Here is a 17773-nt window from a genome sequence, read left to right as displayed (position 1 = left end):
ATACCCTCGCCGATGTATCCATTATTCCTTCTACAATGTAGTTCCATCGCTGGTTTTCATAGGAATTATGCATATGAAAGGACTGCATTATTAGGCTAGATTAAGAGAAGACATTTGGAAATACTTAACTCATCATACCACTTCAGAACCTAATATTTATAATGGTACTTGAGCCTGGAGCAATATAAATAAAAGCATAAAAGTCTAGTCCTGAAAATATACTATGGATAGATTTTTCTTAACTTTTTATTACAGATATCACTAAAAATTGCACTGAGTTAAAACTATTTTCTTAGCTTTTTGATATAAGAACAAATACAGAAATATGAATCGGATCACTCCAAAAAACTTGCAATATTCCTGAATATGGGGAGTTACAGGCCAGTAAGAGGACAGTAAAAGGACTACATTCCAAATATGTGAAATACATGCTTGTGTAATCACATAAAGGTCCTAAATTTTTCCTTTGGTGGCCACTATGTCTTCATGATCCAATTACATTAACCTTGATCCCCTGGAAACATCACAAGTCATCTTTAATTCTTCAGACACGTGACTCTTCCATTTTGGCTTCAGAAATGTTGTTCTCCTATGTCATGACAACTCAAGGATACTATGAACTGTCTTCCTCTGACCTAGGAATAATAGTGAGCCCTTCCTTCCTCAGAGCTAAAAATGAATTGACCTCCACTTTAACAGACTGGGTAGACAACATTTGCTCTTTCCCAGATACACAGCTCAGATCCAGAATGAATCTGCTAGGCTAGTTAGACTGGGCTAACTTTCTTACCTTTCTTTTTCATACTGTTAATCTTTGCTGCAGTTAACCCTGGACCTTATTTGCTGGTTGCCACTTTGACAAAAAAGTTTTCTCACCTGACTGTTGTAGTGCCTCAAACTCAGACTGTCCAATCTGGCTGGGGTTATGTGGAAAAATTCAGATTTTAACAACTTCTGGCCACCCACGCTGCTTTAAAACAGGGGCATAGGCTAAAATTTTGACTCCCCAATAGTGCTTCTACACCTTGAAACAATCCTCTGAGGATTGAGCACTTTGGATATTCTTGTCAGTAAGATGGCTCACATCTGGACATCACCAATTAGGTCAGTCACAGGTACTTACCATAAGAGTTAAGCCTACTGGATAATATATCCATGAAGACTCCTACTAAGAGTATAAACCTTTGAATTAAAAACCTATTCAAACACATGTTGCATCTTTTCATATTGTACTAGATAGTATCCTGGATTAAAAGATGTCATTGTACCCGTAATGTGCAAGTCATATTGCTAAGATTTTCTTAAGAAAACAGCAGAAGTGACAAACTACCTCTAATTAAATGAAAATCTAGAACTTGTATGGCAGCTGGAATATCGTGCTTTAGTCTGGAGCTGTGCATTTCAAGAAAGAAGAAATAGGGAGAGGCCAGAGGAGAGCAAGAAGAATTAATGATGTGAAGTACAAGACAAAAAAATAACCCTTTTTTTTCTATAAAGAAGAAAACAATGAATGGAGATTGATTAAGAGAACACAGTGAAAACATGACTATGAATCTCAAATATGTAAAAATCTGCTGCAAAGAGGAAAATAAATTCCCTATAACCACTGTGCAAAAAGTAATAGGTTCAAGTAATTTACTTTCAGCAAGTTAAGTTTAAGATCAGAAATCAGGAAAAACTTTCTAATGGGAGGGGAGCTGGAACTAGATGATCTTTAAGGTCCCTTCCAACCCAAACCATTCTATGATTCTATGAAATGCTGGAATAGATTACTTGCATAAGTGTGGTGGGTTGACCTTGGCTGGACCCAATACAGTAATCATAACAAATCTTTATGAAGACAGGCAAGCGTTCATTAAAGAAGACAGATTTTATTGATCCTGGCTTCAAAGAAAGAATGAAGGGGTGGGTGTGACACCTTCTTGGAGTCCTTTTCAACTATATGATTCTACGCTGAAGTGACTGAAGAAATGCAGCTATGTAGTGACAGTAATACCATATTACAGTACCACTTGCTGTGGGATCTTGACTTGGAATGAAAGTCATATTCTGCAAAAGACTCAATCAATTTCTTCATGTAGACAATCACTTGGATTCTGATACAATCTTCTAGCTATGGATCACCTAGCTACATTGATCTAATTCGCAGTTTAATAACAACTACTTTCAAGACTGGACTATACATAAACATAATATCTAATCCGGTCACAATATATAGCACCTTGTTTGCTAAGAGCAATGACTTAGTAACTTGTCCCATGGCCTTAAGGCCAGAAAACACTAGCAACAGCTGCTGATAACACCGAATTCCAGATGTAGTCTTTGATGAAATTTTTTTAAAGGAATTAGCTTTAAAATATTTTGCTTCAAAAAGCTAGATGTACTCCAAATTCTTAATCCCATATCTGTACTTGACTATCCAGTTGGGATCTTTAGGTTTTTTAAACTTAAGCCTAAAACTTATATTAGTAGATCATCTTTAACAATTAGAATTGCAATCTTGTAAACACTGCACAAGAATATGTTTATTTCAGAGTAGTCTTTGGAAAGTTAACACAAAATAAGTAAATAACCTTCTCTAGTCAGTTATTTTGTTTCCAGTAAAAATTGATTGTTCCATTGTGAGAACTCAGAACAAATGTACAGCTGCCAGTCTGACTAGCAACTAAGTTTGGGAAAGTAGCATTTTCCAACTTCATTTTAATATTCTTGATTTTTATTCTATAATAAGCAGCATACAGAAGTAGGAAAATTACATAACCAATGCATATTCCCTACATTTAAAACACCTGACGTAACACAGGTATATGATCCAAGGAAAAAGAACAAACCTGCATTATGATTCACATTTTGGATGGTGAGAACTAAACTGTTAGAAAAAGAACATGTTTTCTAAAACGTGTATAGAGTAAAGACCATGACAGCTGAAATAGGTACAAGAGCAATATAGCAAGCATCAGGTGTTCTCAAAGTTTCTACACATAACAAAGTAGCTCCCATTCAAAACATCCTAATTTGACAAAAGTTTGACATTTGACAAATGCCTGTGCTTCACATAAAATCCTTTAAAATAGATTTCATCTGTCCTACTGATGATTACTCTCTGATGACATGTACATTACTGCCTTTTTTTTTTTCCACAACCTTTAAAAAGAGGCAGAAAACGCAACTCCACCTCCACCCTCCGATCAGTAAAGTTGCCAAAACCACGGTTCTGAAGTGAAAGGAGCCCCCAGTTTGCCCCCTTGGGCTGTCCCCAGAGTACTCACCATGGCGGGCTAGTTTTGAAGACTTTCTTCCCCTCCCCCTGCACCTACGCACAATGAGGGAGAACGGAGAGTAGTTTCAGCATTAAATTTGAACTTCCCTGCTTTTGTTAGCATGAGTCACCACCTTAACATTATCTCAACTGTAGACTTTTATCTGTGAATATCTAAGCCCTGTCTTGTGGAAAACTAATTACTGAGCCACTGAGAGGCTTCATAATGTCCTGCATTTAAGTCCTGAACATCATACATAATGCATAGGAAGCAGTCTCTGCACTCTGATTACAGAACACTGTCATTAAGAGAGCAAATTAAAGATGTGAATAATTCACTGGCTGAGCTTATTGTCAGTGCTGCATTGTGAAATTAGAATTTCTAATAAGTACTGCAATTTTTTTAACCCAATTAACACAGAGAACATCTTGAGTCTGATTAGTACAATAAAAATTATTACCTTATTCTTTTGCTTCACAACAGCCAAATTAAATACTGTACTTAATTATGCAGTATTCATCGCTTCTGCGCTAGAAATAATAATAATAAAAAAAATCTCACTATTGCTTTAATAAGACTTCCAATATTTAGAGTGTAACCGAAAAATAGAGTATATGAATCTCCAGCACAATTTCTTATCACAAAGTTACTGGCTTTTTTTTTTTAAGACTTTGAAAATCGGTTTTAATATCAGCAGTCGACCATGATGTCACTGCTGAAGCCTTCTCTGGAAACAAAAACGTATTCGGAAAAAAACCCACAAAACAACCCTTCCGAACAAGCTCTGAATATATATTGTGAATTAAGTTTCTCTGGGTTGATGTGAAGACAAACAAAAACCATTATCACTTACTGACTTGAAACCAAATACACAAATATACAAACATAGAAATATATAAATATATACATATATATATAGGTTGTTTCAGAAAAGATGCTTAGGAAATATACTATGAAAAAGCAGGAGCCGGATCAGCTCTCTTACCTCAGTTCCCTCTTGGCACGGGATAGATAACAACCTTTCATCCTAGAAAGGAGGAAAGTCCCAACATCCAGCGTGTTGATTTTCCTCCACACGGCGCCTGCTGCCATGTTAAATAAAGAAAATGATCACTGAGGATGCAGCTTTTGTCTCCAAATATTTTAATACTGCCTTTTAGTGTCAAGGACCCCAGGAACCTTAGCACATCTGGCAGCAGACACCAGTGGCTGCAGCTGCTGCAATGGGATTTTTCCTCAACCCTATTTCATTTCCAGCTCCTTTTTCTTCCCCATCCTGGGGAAGTTTAATCACCGAGCATGGTTGGGGGGGGGGGGGGGGGAAGGAAAAAAAAAAAGGAAAGGTGGCATTGCAATCACGAGCTTTCTTGGTTTTGTCCTAGAGACAGGGACTGCAGTAACCACCTTGCATCTTTGTCTAGTTATTTTAGCATGTGCATGCAAGAGGGAAGAAAAAAAAAAAAGGCTGAAAATTATTCAGGCATAATGCAATACACATAAAGAGAGACAAAAAGACAGAGCGGAAGAGAAAGAGAGGGGAAGAGAAAGAGAAGAGAGGAAACAGAAAGACTAAGAGAGGGAGAGGGGGCTGTCAGTGCAGATAAATCTGCATATGGAAATCAGGGTTATCCTGGGTACAGTTTTATTTAACCATGATGTACTGTTTTTTTAATTAGATAGGAATTTAAAGAAGGAAATGAGGGATTCTTACAGACACAGGAGCAAACGAAGCATTTTTAATCACAGGAGAGTTTTCACAGCAAGCTCTAGCAGCAACAGCAAAACTTTTTATAGCAACTTTCTTGTTAGAAATAGAAGTTTTGTGCACTGCTGCTAATTTACACCCAAAAAAGCCAGGCAAAACTGGAAAAGCTTTTCGAAATGAAATAAAATTGAGGCAATGCAAAATAATACAATAATTTTTATGAAGACCCAGAAGCCGCTAGGTGTACAGTATGCATTTTAAGCTAAATTATACCAGGCACAAGTTTTAGGACTTCCTCCCTGGTCTCTATTCTGTGGTGACTGTCACACTCAATGAAGGCGCTTCAGTAAATGAAGACAGTGATACCCATCTTGAATTTCAAATGCATTAAATGCCACTTCCCATTCTTGATGGGAGTTGCTTGTGTCTTGAGATGGGAGCAATACCTGACAGACATGGGAAGGCTGGATCAGGGTCTGTAAGGCATCAGTAAAGACCAGGACCTCTTGCCTATGGCTGTGAGACAGCATGGGGATGAGTGAATCGAGGCGGCTGAGAAGGAAAATGAGGTTCAGCTAAAAGTAGACAGAGAAGGAAACCAAGGAAAGGTAGTGGACAGTTGAAGTCCAGGAAGATAAGGAAGCAGCAGTCTGATCTGGGGCACTTACTAACAGTGGCGAGATGGTGGCTTTCAGGTAGAGGTGGCCAGAAACCACTTGTGGTGGGTCGCCAAGCAAGGGACATCTAGCGACAACAGGGGGCTTGGCGGCAATGAAGGGAGCTGCGACAGCGCTATGGGCTGGGGGGGGGAAGCGGCTGCCAGGGAAACCCCACCTAAATTTCAAAAAGCGGGCGAGTAAGACACACCTGGGTAACTAACGGGGGCTGGGAAATGCGGCCGCAGCACAGGTAAAAGGAGGAAGGGGGTCGGGGAGCAAGGGGCAGAAACCAGGGGCGGGCAGGACGGAGGGAGGCCGGAGCTCACGCTGAGGGAAGCACGGCGGGGCCTGCGGGCAGGCGGGCCGAGGTCCAGCGGGGGCCGGGTACAAGCACCGGCAGGACGGGGCCGACAGCCACCCCGCCGACCGACAGCCACCCCGCCGACCGACAGCCGAGGGGAGCCGCCTCGCGGGCGGCAGTTGGGGGCGCGCGCGGCGCTTCGCCCTGAGGCGGGCAGGCGGGGGAGGAAGGGGGAGGAGCAGGGAGGGGAGGGGCGGGGCAAGCATGGCGCGGCGCGGCGTGGGGCGGGTGGCGGCGTTGGAAGAGAGGGAAGGCGGGAGGGAGCAAGCGCCCTCGGTCCCGGAGCGGAGGAGTGCTGGGCGGCGGGCGAAGGAGGAGCGGCCAGCGGCCAATCGGCGCCGCGGCGCTTGCGCAGTGCTGTCGTGACGGTGGCGCGCGGGACCTACGGAAAAGTGTCCGGGCGCGGAAGGGGAGCGGCGTCGCCGCCAGCGCGCAGGTACCGCGCCGCCCTTCCTACCCACACCCCGCTCTCACGTCCCGACCCGTCTCGGTGCTGGCCCGCTGCGATCTAGGGGGGCTGATGTATTCCTCCCGGCCCGGAAGCGCCTCCGGGAAGAGGGGAGCGGCGCTGGGCCGCAGGCGTTACGGGTGGGGGTCGCGTTCGTGGCAGCTCCCCGGCGGGTGTGCGGTGGCCGCTCCTCAGTGCCCGGCGGGCGGTTGAGGTGCTGCTCCCGGCGGCTCTGTCGCCGGTTTGTGCCTCCTGCCGGCGGATCGGAACCGCCTGGGAAGTCGTTCTCCAGCATGGCTGGCCGAGAAGGTTGCGGTGCTTGAAGTCAGCAATTGGTTCCGCTGGGTCAGGGGTGTGATAAGGACAGAACTGGTGGGAGTTGTGCCCGGGAGGAGCCGCTCTTTTTGTATTTATTTTCCCAGTGTTTTGTATCGCGTGGGGCGATTTTGATACCCTAACCTGAACAGACTTTCCTTAGAAACTCTTCAGATTTGGGGCATTCCCTTTAGCAGCTTAATTCTGCCTTGCCAGCTGTACTAACACTTATACATAGGGTCCTGCTGTAAACTGAAGCACTGAAGTCATTCCTTCACGTCAGAGTTGCACTGCTTCTGCTGCACAGGCAACTGCACGGCAGGAATGTGAATGAATGGGGGAAAGTGGGACAGAAGCTGTTTTTTTTTCCTTGAGCTCATTTTTCAGTTTAGGTTATGTGTTGCCAATGTCTGGCTATGGTATAACTGGTTTCTGCAAGAACACTATCAAAAAAATGGCAGAAATGGAATTGAAAACTTAATTTAGAGTTAATAGTTTTAAATAATTAAATAGTATTTAATTATATTGTTGTAGAATTCTGTGGTACCTGTTGCCTAGTTCTACTCTTTCAGTATGTTGTATAAAATATTAATTCCTTAGTGTTATGTATACAGTGATATTATGAATACAGTAATCTTCTGGACATGACCTTCATTCTCCTTTTACTTTTCCTGAGAAGTCAGACTTTTTAAATAGAAACTTCCAACTTGAGCTATGTCAGAATCATTTTCCAAGCTTTAAAACTTTAGCATTTCAGGGTTTCATAATTATCACGTGGGGTGTATTTACTGCTTCTTAGAAGGAACTTGAGCTGTAATATTGCCTTAAAATCATGGACAACTGGGAGCCTGTAATGCATGATGTATTTTCATAGCATAGCTACTCTGGTCGCAAAATGAAGTGCTGCTGAAAGTAGCTTGCTCATGCCTTGTAATGCGTTTCTGCCTCTTATTTTACTCTCGTGCTAGTTTAACGCCATGACTAGTCAATTTAGAGAACTAAATCAGAAGAAAATGAACCTGTTTTTTTTTTTTTGTAGGGTTAGCTTTTCACTGATACAATTCCCTGAACAGGTTGTGATGGAGGAAGAAAAAGTTTCACGAAGCAGCAGAATTGTGTGGCAGGGCATGAGACCACGATTGACTTTCTTGGTGGTGTCTTTCTGTTAGTTTGATGTTACAGTTAGTCAGATCTGTGTCCTCATTTAAGCTGAAGGATTATGGGGACTTGCAACAATAAGAAAATTATTTGAAGACACACTATGACTGTTTTTTAATTTATCTATTTATTTTCTGAATCAGATGGAAACAATGGACAATGACACCCCCCCATTTCTCACTGAAAGCTTGGAGATGGCAATGGAAGTGGAGGATGAGAACTCAAAGCCACCTTGTTTTTCCTGTGCTTGTGACAACCAAATTGGAGGCAGAAGTTTCTCTGCAGAGTCTTATTTAGCAAGTGGGTCTCTCAAGAGGTATGGATTTTTTTTTTTTTAGTTACAAATATAATACCTTTCTAAGATGTTCTTTCCACTGATGTTTGGTGCCTTTAAGTGCTGACAGGGTTTATCAGTTTGTTCTTTAGCTCTTATGATCCTGAGATCAACTTGGTGCTATAATAAAGCAGGAAGGGCAATTGTGTTGATACACTGCTTCAAACAGCATTCTAGGTCCACTTCCTAGCTTTGTGAACTTACTTTAAGATACTGTAAAGGACCTGTTATAGGCCTGTTAGGACACTTCAAAATTGGCCTGTTGGGCAACAGCATCCAAGACCCCTGAAATTTCTGAGGAGGCTGCAGCACTGCTTTTTCCAGTCATATGCTCTATTCAATGCTGGCTCTTTGGCTCTTTCTCTCTTTTCCACTTGCTAGAAACAAACCTGCTCTGTGCAGGTTCTCCAGATCACTGGGACTGTCTTCTGCAGCTTTACGATGATCCTTCTCAGAGCTCTGCCTTTGCATGTATTCTGGATTTAAGATTCAGAAGTCACATACATAACAAATAAGTGTTTTCTGTGAGATTCTAGAACGTTACTTTGGTTTAATTAGTATCTTCTTTACTGTCTGTGATCCAGCTTAGTTTTCTGTGCCATTTGACGATCCTGCAGGGGTTGTCTTGTTTTTCCTACAACAGCATAAATCTTTCTGTCTGTCCTGCCAAGCCTCATATTTTGCATTGTTACTTTGGGTGTTTTTAGCCTTCATTTCCACAGCCTTTTCTGGAAAGTCTTAAAAGGGGATTCTGCTGCACCTCCCCCATTCCCTACCTTCTTTATGTTTTTGTTTTGTTTTGAGGTGGTTTGTTTTGGGTTTGTTTTTTTTTGTTGTTGGATCAAAGCACATTCATTCAAATTGATGTCAAGTAGAGGATTGACAGAGCCTGTGTCTGCATGAACGTATCAATAGTGGATTCCGTGCTGACAAACAAGCATTTCACGACAGAAACAATTTCATGTGAAAACTCACTCAGGAGCTTGTACGTAGACAGGTTTCCCAGATCACTACAGTCATGATAATACTGTTTTCCTGTCATTTATTCACCTTGTCTAAGAATTTACTTGGATGGTAAATTCTTAGAAAAGCCTGCATGTGAGGGACTCCTCTGTTGTCATTATCTAGAGCTGGAGTAACTGGGTTTAATTGCGAAAGACTTCAAAACAGACCAATGTTTAGGCAGTAACCAAGTGAACTACAGGTGTTGTGGGAGATTGAGCTGACTATTCAGCAGATGCTCTTTTTACCTCTGAGAACTGAATTGGTAATAGTGCATAGTTCAAGAAGAATATGAATTTGCTATGTAGTATAATGAAAACCAAGTGCTTGCCCTGTAAGTTATTTTTTAAAACAGACATATTTCTTGCATCTTAGTGAATTCAGCTTCACCTACACTGAAGTATTTTACGAAAGTCAGTGGGAAATTTCTGAAATAACTTACTTTGTCATTGTTGTTATTATACAGCTTGCTGTGATTTTTTTGAAAGCACATTAGTGAAATATTTTTATATTTGCGGAATTAGTAATATTTTAACAATCTATACAGATGTCTGATTTTCTTCACTTTGAGTAAAATGTTAATTCTGATGTTATTTATTTTTTCTTTAGACAGAACAAAGGGTAGTCGTGGCCTAGTCTGAGTTTGAGTTATAATAATTAAGTCTTAGTTTAAGTTATAATAATGAAGTCACAATTTGTGAAACTCTTCTGTTCACCTACCTAAAAGAGTGCTTTTATTAATGTGTTTTTATCAATGTGTTCTATATAAATATTATTAAATGTATATAAAGGACCAAATGTATGTTCTAGTGTTATTATTAAGCATGTAGTGTATATCGAGACAGATTGCAAACACACAGGGGAGCATGTTATCTTAGGTAGCAGGCTCTTCTGTTAAAGAGAGTCTGTATGTTATGTCTCAGCCCCTTTGTAAAAGGTTGAAGAAGGTGGTAGCTTGTTAATCTTTATTTGTTTTAAAAGTATACTGTGGCCTCTAACTATATCATGGTTTTATGCTCTTTAAGCTAGTAGTTGTCATATTTTATGTACTATATATTATATTGCTATAAAAGGTATAACGGTCTGTCTTTTGAGAGCGCTGCTACTCCTTCCTACCTATTGTATACATGTTGCTGATATACTGATAAAATATCAGTGATACGTAAGCCAACTGTAGGTACTGTATTCTATAGGTCTGTTACTGGGGAATGTATGAATATTGTTGACTCTATTTTACAGAGTTTTGCTGAGACTAGATCCTTCTCCCAATGACTATGAAGAAGATGTAGTGGAAATGTTTGGCTTTCAGTGGGTTACTGAAACAGCATTAGCTGAATCCTGTGGACTTCTCTTTGGATTACATAGGTATAATAATGTATTTTATAATTATCTACTTCTGTATTTATACTCACCTTAAGCATGTAACAAACTTTTCAAGTTTTTATAGTAAAATCATAAAATACTGTAGGCTGTGCAATACATTTAAAAAGATTACGCTGTCTCTCTAACACTCCAGTAAGTGATGGATAAGATGCAGACGGAATTACGAGAAGAAGTAAATTTTGTGTCACAGATTTTTAATATTATGTGACTTAATAATAACTTTCTAAGCAGTGTGGTGCATATCTTAGTTAATCAATTTTTATCTGGTGATGACTATAGTTATTACAACAGTGTTGTGATTAATTTAAAAGGATCTGGCTTCAGAATATATAAATAAACTATATAAGATTTCCTTGAATGAGATTGTGCTGCCCATATAATTACAGTTGTATTTTGAAGATTTTAAGTCCTTTTTTTTGTGCATAAAGAGAAGTGGAGGTTAAAAAATCAAATACTGTAAATGCTGGATGCAGCACTTTCTTCAGTTGTTTGGATTAGGATAGCTTCAGCAATCTCTTCAGATACAGTTACTCAGTGTTTGACTAATTCAATGTAGATGTTTAATCTGGTCAATGCAAATACACAGATCACTGATAATCCTCTTTGCTACTGATAATCCTCAGGATGTACAGCACATACGGAGAGTGGATGGGAGAGCAGCTTTTGTATGATGCAACAAATATGTGATATATTCCATCATTCCTTTTATTGTAGTGGATTCTTCAATCCCTTTAGGGTATGACCAAGGGCATGATGTGAAACATCATTAGTAGGGTCTGGCTTATTGAAACATGATGGCATAGGTGGCAGGAGGTATATTAAAACCAGTATTGTTTGGCTTTGCTTGTTTGATGCAAGCTTTGACTTCACCATGATTTAAAAAAAAAAAATAATTAAAAATCTGATAATGAATGAGATAGGATAACTTAGTTAAAAGAAACACTGTATCCCTTTCAGTATTTGTTCTGATCTGTTTATTAACTGTTTATTATCATAAAATAACTGGGCAGTGAGACAGTGATGTAGTCATCTTGTTGAATTAAATCGATTTTTTTCTGTAATACAAACTGCTCTGTAATTGTAAGAGATGAACATAAGGCATAATATATTTTAATGTGTTTTTTAAGTTATCAAGCTATACATGTTTTAAAACCTACTGAACTGGTAGGAATAATGGATTTCAGCTAACTTTTGGCTAAGATAGTTTGGTTGCTAAGCTGTCTTTTGGTGTGACAAGTCCCTCTGCAAAGACATTATCTCTTTCATTTGTTCAGTCATAAAATGGAATGCTTTCATTTATACACCAGTTGATAACTGAAAGAAGGAAAACTCCTTTTTCCATTATAGAAATCATGTGTGTTAAGTACAAGTTATAATGATTCTTGAGGACAAGGTGGCTGTAAATAGTTCAATTTATAAATTTCAGATAATGTCTATGTTTAAATGCATGCTTGCAGAAACCTAGTATTTTTAATGTATCTGTAAATATTAAAGATTGTTATTTAATATTTTAAAATAATTGTAACAAATAATAGTCTTATACAGCAGAACTGCAAGTTAAAAACATTAATTGCACAGTAAAAAGAATTCCTACCTATGATTTTTCTATATGATTGAAAATGTGTGAGTCGAGTGAGTGAGAGCTATGTAGCCATTTGAGTGGGTATATTAAGACAATATACGTTTGATTAATAAACAGAAGTATTCGTTTAACTGTCAGAATATTTACTTCCAAATCAAATAACTTAATGATTAGTAACCACGGCGATCAATCTTTGAGATACAAATGCAAGTTGAAATTAAAATTACTTAACTGATGACATCTTTGTTATGCCTCTCATATCTCATATTTTATCAGCCCACTATATTCTGTCTCTTGTCAATTCAGTAGTCTTTTTTATTTTTTGTGTGTGGCTCCTTTCTGACACTGTCTCTAACCTTCAGCCTCAACAGCCCTCTTTCATAAAGTCCTCTTGCTTTAGACTTCCTTCATTTCCACATGGTTGAAATAGTTGAAAAATTCATGCAGAAATTCAGCTTCGATTTCAAAACAAACAAAAAAGTCCACAACCTACCTAAATGGCTGAAGGTAGTCTTTGGTAGCTGACATGATTTTAGCTAAGGGAAGACCTAAGGGAGACAATTTTAACATGTGCCTGCCCCCTTTAGTATGCAAGTTGTGAATCTGGGTGGTTGTATCCTTGTGGGCCCTTCCTAGTTTAAATTTTCTTCTTTTTTGTAAGAACATTTGATCTGGGTTGGGTCCAAGTATCCTGTTTTTGAATCCTTCAGTAGTTGCTGCTTTGACTGTATAAGAAATGAGGCAGAGAGCTCCTTCCTCAATTTATGCAACATTTTCTTTCAAAAGTCTGTCTTACACAGTTGCGCTTTTCATGTATTCAGCTTAGTACCATGTTATCTCTGTGGAGACTATACTTGAAGACCACTTGAAAATAACAGTTGCAGAATATGGCTGAGTACTCACCTATGTTACAGCTTTTTTTAAATTTTCATTTGCAGTGGCATTTAGCAGCGTCTTTAAAAATGCTCTCTCTCCCCTTCAAAATAGAACTGAGATTTAACTTTTCTAGAGACACTTTCTCCTTTTACTCTACTATGTTTGTTGCTGTTTATCTTTTGTGCTCAAGTTAAGCATCAGACCACCCTATGCAGGAGGCGGGAAAAGTTGCTGACAAAATTTACTAGTGCTTATTCACAAGTGAATTGATTTAGGGTATACTGAGTGTATGCCACCAGGACTAACTTTCAAGTTTATTCCATGTTCAAATATGAAGTTGTTATGCTTGTGGAAAGATCACTTATAGGAAATGGCTTTCAGGGGTTTGTGTGTGTGGTTGTTTTTTCCTCTCCTGGTATTTAACTAATTTTGTATTTGTTGTTACTGTGTTTTAATGTTTTAAAAACAAGCAAAAATACTACCCCTTGTCATTCCTTCACACTTGGATATGTCTATTGGCTTCCACTAATACTTTTTCCTAACTTACGTTTCTGTAAACTCTTTCAGAAATACAAAGCAAGGAACACCTCTCACCTCTCTCTGTTATATTTAGACCTTACTAAACTGTAGTTCAACAACTTTTACCTATATAAACACTATAAATTTTTGTATTCCTTTAATTAGGCAACAGATATACAGACTGGAAAACCTAGTACAAATGAGTTCATCTGATTTTGGTAAGTTTAACACATTTAATTTGATGTTGGGATAGGTATCTGACTAACTTTTTATTATAGAAGCATATTATCACCGATCACACTTGTGCTTTGACTCTTGACCAAGGGCTCATGGGGTGTGCCACATGTGTGGTAAGGGTACAAATATAGGTAACCAAGTCATGTAAGGTAGTGTGAAAATTGATGGTGGAAATGTTGTGAGTCAGCCTGGAACCAGATCTGCCTGTGTAGTAGGTGCACAGGGCAGTCCTTACATTACTGACCTTAGTGGGGAATTTCGTGTTAATTTGACTTAAGCTGACACCCCTAAGGTAGAATTTGGCAAAACTATTAACTTCTTTAATTAGAAAATAGAAAGTTGTATCAAAAATCCCAGTAACTATTTTAGTTCCAAAGGTAGCGGCTTGGGACTTTTTTCAGCATTCCTTTGTCTTACATTTAAAACAAGTTAGTTATTTGTTTAGTTTAGAGTTATTTACAAATTTAATTTATCTTTGCAGCAGGATCGATAAAATGGAAACAAAGCATTTTGTAGTGATCCAATTAAATACTAAGGCATGAGAAGCAGTATGTTTCTGAAGGATTATTGCAGCCTTGGGCTTATTGTAAGTTTGAAGGCTGAATTGCTTAGCAAGTTGAGAGGTTCAGTAATTACTCAGAAATAAACTGTATGTACTTTTAGAACACTAACAATTTATCTGTAAGGAGAAGATACTACAAGTGAATATTTTTACACATTATTATTATTTTGGTTTGATATTGTCATGTTCTGCCATTTAAATCATTGGTATGAGTTTATCATCAACCTTACTTCATATGCTTTTGTTGATTGTATCTTAAAAGTCTAATTTTGCTGACATGTACTATGTAAGTGGAAATAGCCTTATTTTAAATTACATTTGAACTTTTATGTGGTAGCTGGACACCAAGAAACTGTTCTGTAGTTCTTTTCCCCTCAAATATAAACATCTGCTTAATTCTCTTCTCCGTATACTGTTCTTCCTCTTGTCAAATGAGTTAGAAAAATAAACTGATGAATTTTATGCTTTGCAGCAGGCTTTCTTTGTGACTTTAGAGCAAGACACTGATACATGTGTGACTCAGTTTCAAGCAAGCTAGTAGCAGAGGTGTGTTGTATGGATTAAAATATTTAAAATTATCAGGCAGTGTGATGTTAAGTATTATTGATGTCTTAGATAAATGCACTATTGCCACTGTTTAAAACCCCAGTTTAGAGTTTTAGCTCAGTAAATCTTTGTTGTGCATTTATGTTTATACAGATATCAATATCATACATTTAATTTTGTGTTATTTCCTATCAGTCTTAATGACCTTTGGAGACTTGATACTGAGAACTGTGTAATGTGGAAGCTATATAAAATCTTTTCTTATGCTCTGTGTTGTTTTGCTTTTTTTTTAAATGCATGATCTTAACACTCTACTGTTCCTGTTTTTTCTACTTATTTCATTGATCAATGATTAATGACAGTATGCAAAAGATTTTGTAGTGAAATACTGTAATACAAAATTTTGCTTAAACAGAACTTCTGAGATCTTAGAATAAAATATTTGTAATTGCTAGAAAGCAAGTAATAGCTATAAATAATTCCTTTAGAATGGAGCGATTTGAGCCTGTAAACCTATGGTTCGTTACCATGGTGGATTCTATAGCTTCTTATGCGGTGGGGGTAGGCTGTACATTGGAATATTATGGTACCAGTTGATTTGCTTCACCCAGTGAAGCATCTCAAAAGATGTTGAGATAGCCTTATATGCACAAATCTTTATTTGTGGGGTCCATAACAAGTGGCATACGTGAACTTCAAGGTTACATGGAGGGGATGGGGGAAACAAAGAGGGAGAGAGAGCAGGGAAAAGAAAGGGAAGACTCCCCAGTGGCCAGCTGGGGAGAGGAGCAAAGGTGACTGGCTTTCCCTGGATATACAGTCCAGTGCCACAGGTGACAAAGAGTTTTTGCCACTCATCTCCTCTAATGTGATACACTTTCATTGGGGCCTGCTCAAACTCCTAATTTGCTGTTCCCATTTACGATGCTCTTAATGATTGGCAAATGCTCAATCAGGTACAAGTGTTATAGGCTCACTGGTTGCTAAGCATTTCTGTATATGTATTATCGGGCAGTAGTTATTGGGTATTTAAATGACTGTATCTAATTTGTTATGCACTAAGTTTCATATCTCTCTAATCTAAGATGAAAGCTACAAGGCAAGTTGTGGAAATAAGGAAGGAGTGATTCCCACACCAGTGGTAGTAGCTTCCAGTGAATCCCTGCTGTAAGGATGATGTTTGAGCTTGCAGGTGCAAGATAAGAAGGGTAACACCATGGGAACGGCAGCTTCGGAGAGCAAAGGAAAGGAGATGCTGCAATAACTGGCTGAAAGGATATAGAGCTGCAGGTGAAAGGCAGGCTACAGGATTGCGAATGGACAGCTCTTAGCATTACACATCTTAAGGCACTGTGCAAGAATGTGATGCTTCCTAGGGAGAGAAGTTACAAAGCATGTTTCCAAATAAGTCCGCCTGCTTAAGTACCCCAAGAGAAATGGATGCTGAGAAATTTTCACACGTCTTTTCTGAAGGTGTCTTAGAAGCAGACAGGGAGCCAGGGAGTAGAGCTGGATGATTTCTTCTAGCACTGATTGCTTGCCTCCATCACCTTTCTTGAAGGACTGGATGGCTTCTTTTCCTTCTGTATCTGGATATGTGTCTAAGATGATAAGATAAAGAATAGGTGCCTCTGGCAAGATGGCATTTAGAAGAGGGTGTTTGCCACCAGCCACCTCCCAAGTTGTCCTCAGAAAAGAGGATGGCTGTCCAGTGGTCTGGTTCAATTACTGTGGAGAATACATATGTTACATGAGTTACAGTGTGGGCAAATCTGCTTTAAGCCATTCATCTCTTTTACTTCAGGTCAAGCTGCAAACTTGCACTCTGAAGCAGAGAGCATCAGGCGTCAATGTATTGAGTTTCTGCATTATGTGAAAGTTTTTATCTTCAGGTGAGACTTGCACACAACTTACTAACTTGCATACTGAGCTTTGTGTAGCTGCTTCTTATTCATTTTCTGATTGTGTATCTGTGTATGTGTGTTCAGGTATCTGGAACCCTCTAAAGTGGAAAATGATGGAATGCTCCATCCGTATGAACAACTAGAAGCAGAGTTACCATCAATGTTGGTTGAAGAGCTTCATGCTTTGACCATGCACATTGGTCACCTTTGTGAACTTCCTAGTAGTGTCCTGGCAGCATTTACTATTCAACATCAGGCAAAGGTTGATGGTTTTTTTTAATTTTTGTTTGTTTTGTTTAACAGTACATATTCAACTTGATAAATTTTGGCTAAGTAAGAATTAATCTTTCTTCAGGCTGAAATTGAAGTTATGCTTTATAGGTTAGGTTTTTTTCTCCTTTATTAACTAAGTGCCATCCCATACTTGGCAAACACAACTAATGAGCTCTGGATTTTCTGTTGTTGCTTTTATTTATCTATTTATTTTTATCTATTTCTTGCACTATATAAATGATAATACCAATTACAGGTAGCTAAGTAGGCTCGAATTAGTGTAGCATGTTTAAAAAATTCCTCAATGTTTGCTTAAAATTTCTGAGCTTCCTAGTAGGAAGGATGCTTTTTTAAAAATACATTCTGAAATCTGACTCAAAATGGGAAAAGAACGTGTATAACGAAGAAAAGTGCGGACATGGAAGTGGGCACTGCAACACTAAACACCAGTGAAGTATGCCCGTTAAGATTTGTACGTACATATAACAACTAATGCTCTCAAATCTTTTGGAAAGAAAAAAGGAATTTCAGTCTTAGGTTGTATAAACTAGTATCTGGAGAGGAATGGTCCACTGAGAAGCAGCATTTTGAATCTTTCTGTTTAGCTTGTCAGTAGGGCCACTGTTGAGCTAATGAAAGAAACAGTAAG

The 17773-nt window shown here is 38.8% G+C and overlaps 2 protein-coding genes across 2 annotated transcripts in view; one reads left to right on the top strand and one right to left on the bottom strand.

Annotated features, from left to right (window-relative positions):
* Positions 1 to 4777, bottom strand: part of LOC129204078 (uncharacterized) — a 188900-nt gene extending 184123 nt beyond the window's left edge. Inside the window, exon 1 of the mRNA XM_054819365.1 lies at positions 4246 to 4777. Coding sequence (XP_054675340.1) covers positions 4246 to 4352 — 107 coding nt within the window. The 5' untranslated portion in view covers positions 4353 to 4777. The remainder of the gene's footprint in view (positions 1 to 4245) is intronic.
* A 1515-nt stretch (positions 4778 to 6292) lies between these two features.
* Positions 6293 to 17773, top strand: part of MMS22L (MMS22 like, DNA repair protein) — a 97349-nt gene continuing 85868 nt past the window's right edge. Inside the window, exons 1-6 of the mRNA XM_054821514.1 lie at positions 6293 to 6421; positions 8050 to 8222; positions 10482 to 10607; positions 13768 to 13820; positions 16752 to 16839; positions 16936 to 17113. Coding sequence (XP_054677489.1) covers positions 8050 to 8222; positions 10482 to 10607; positions 13768 to 13820; positions 16752 to 16839; positions 16936 to 17113 — 618 coding nt within the window. The 5' untranslated portion in view covers positions 6293 to 6421. The remainder of the gene's footprint in view (positions 6422 to 8049; positions 8223 to 10481; positions 10608 to 13767; positions 13821 to 16751; positions 16840 to 16935; positions 17114 to 17773) is intronic.

The sequence above is a fragment of the Grus americana genome, chromosome 3 (assembly GCF_028858705.1).
Source record: "Grus americana isolate bGruAme1 chromosome 3, bGruAme1.mat, whole genome shotgun sequence".
Classification (NCBI taxonomy): Eukaryota; Metazoa; Chordata; class Aves; order Gruiformes; family Gruidae; genus Grus; species Grus americana.
Note: the sequence above shows the minus strand (reverse complement) of the source record. Positions and strands in the feature narration are given on the sequence as shown.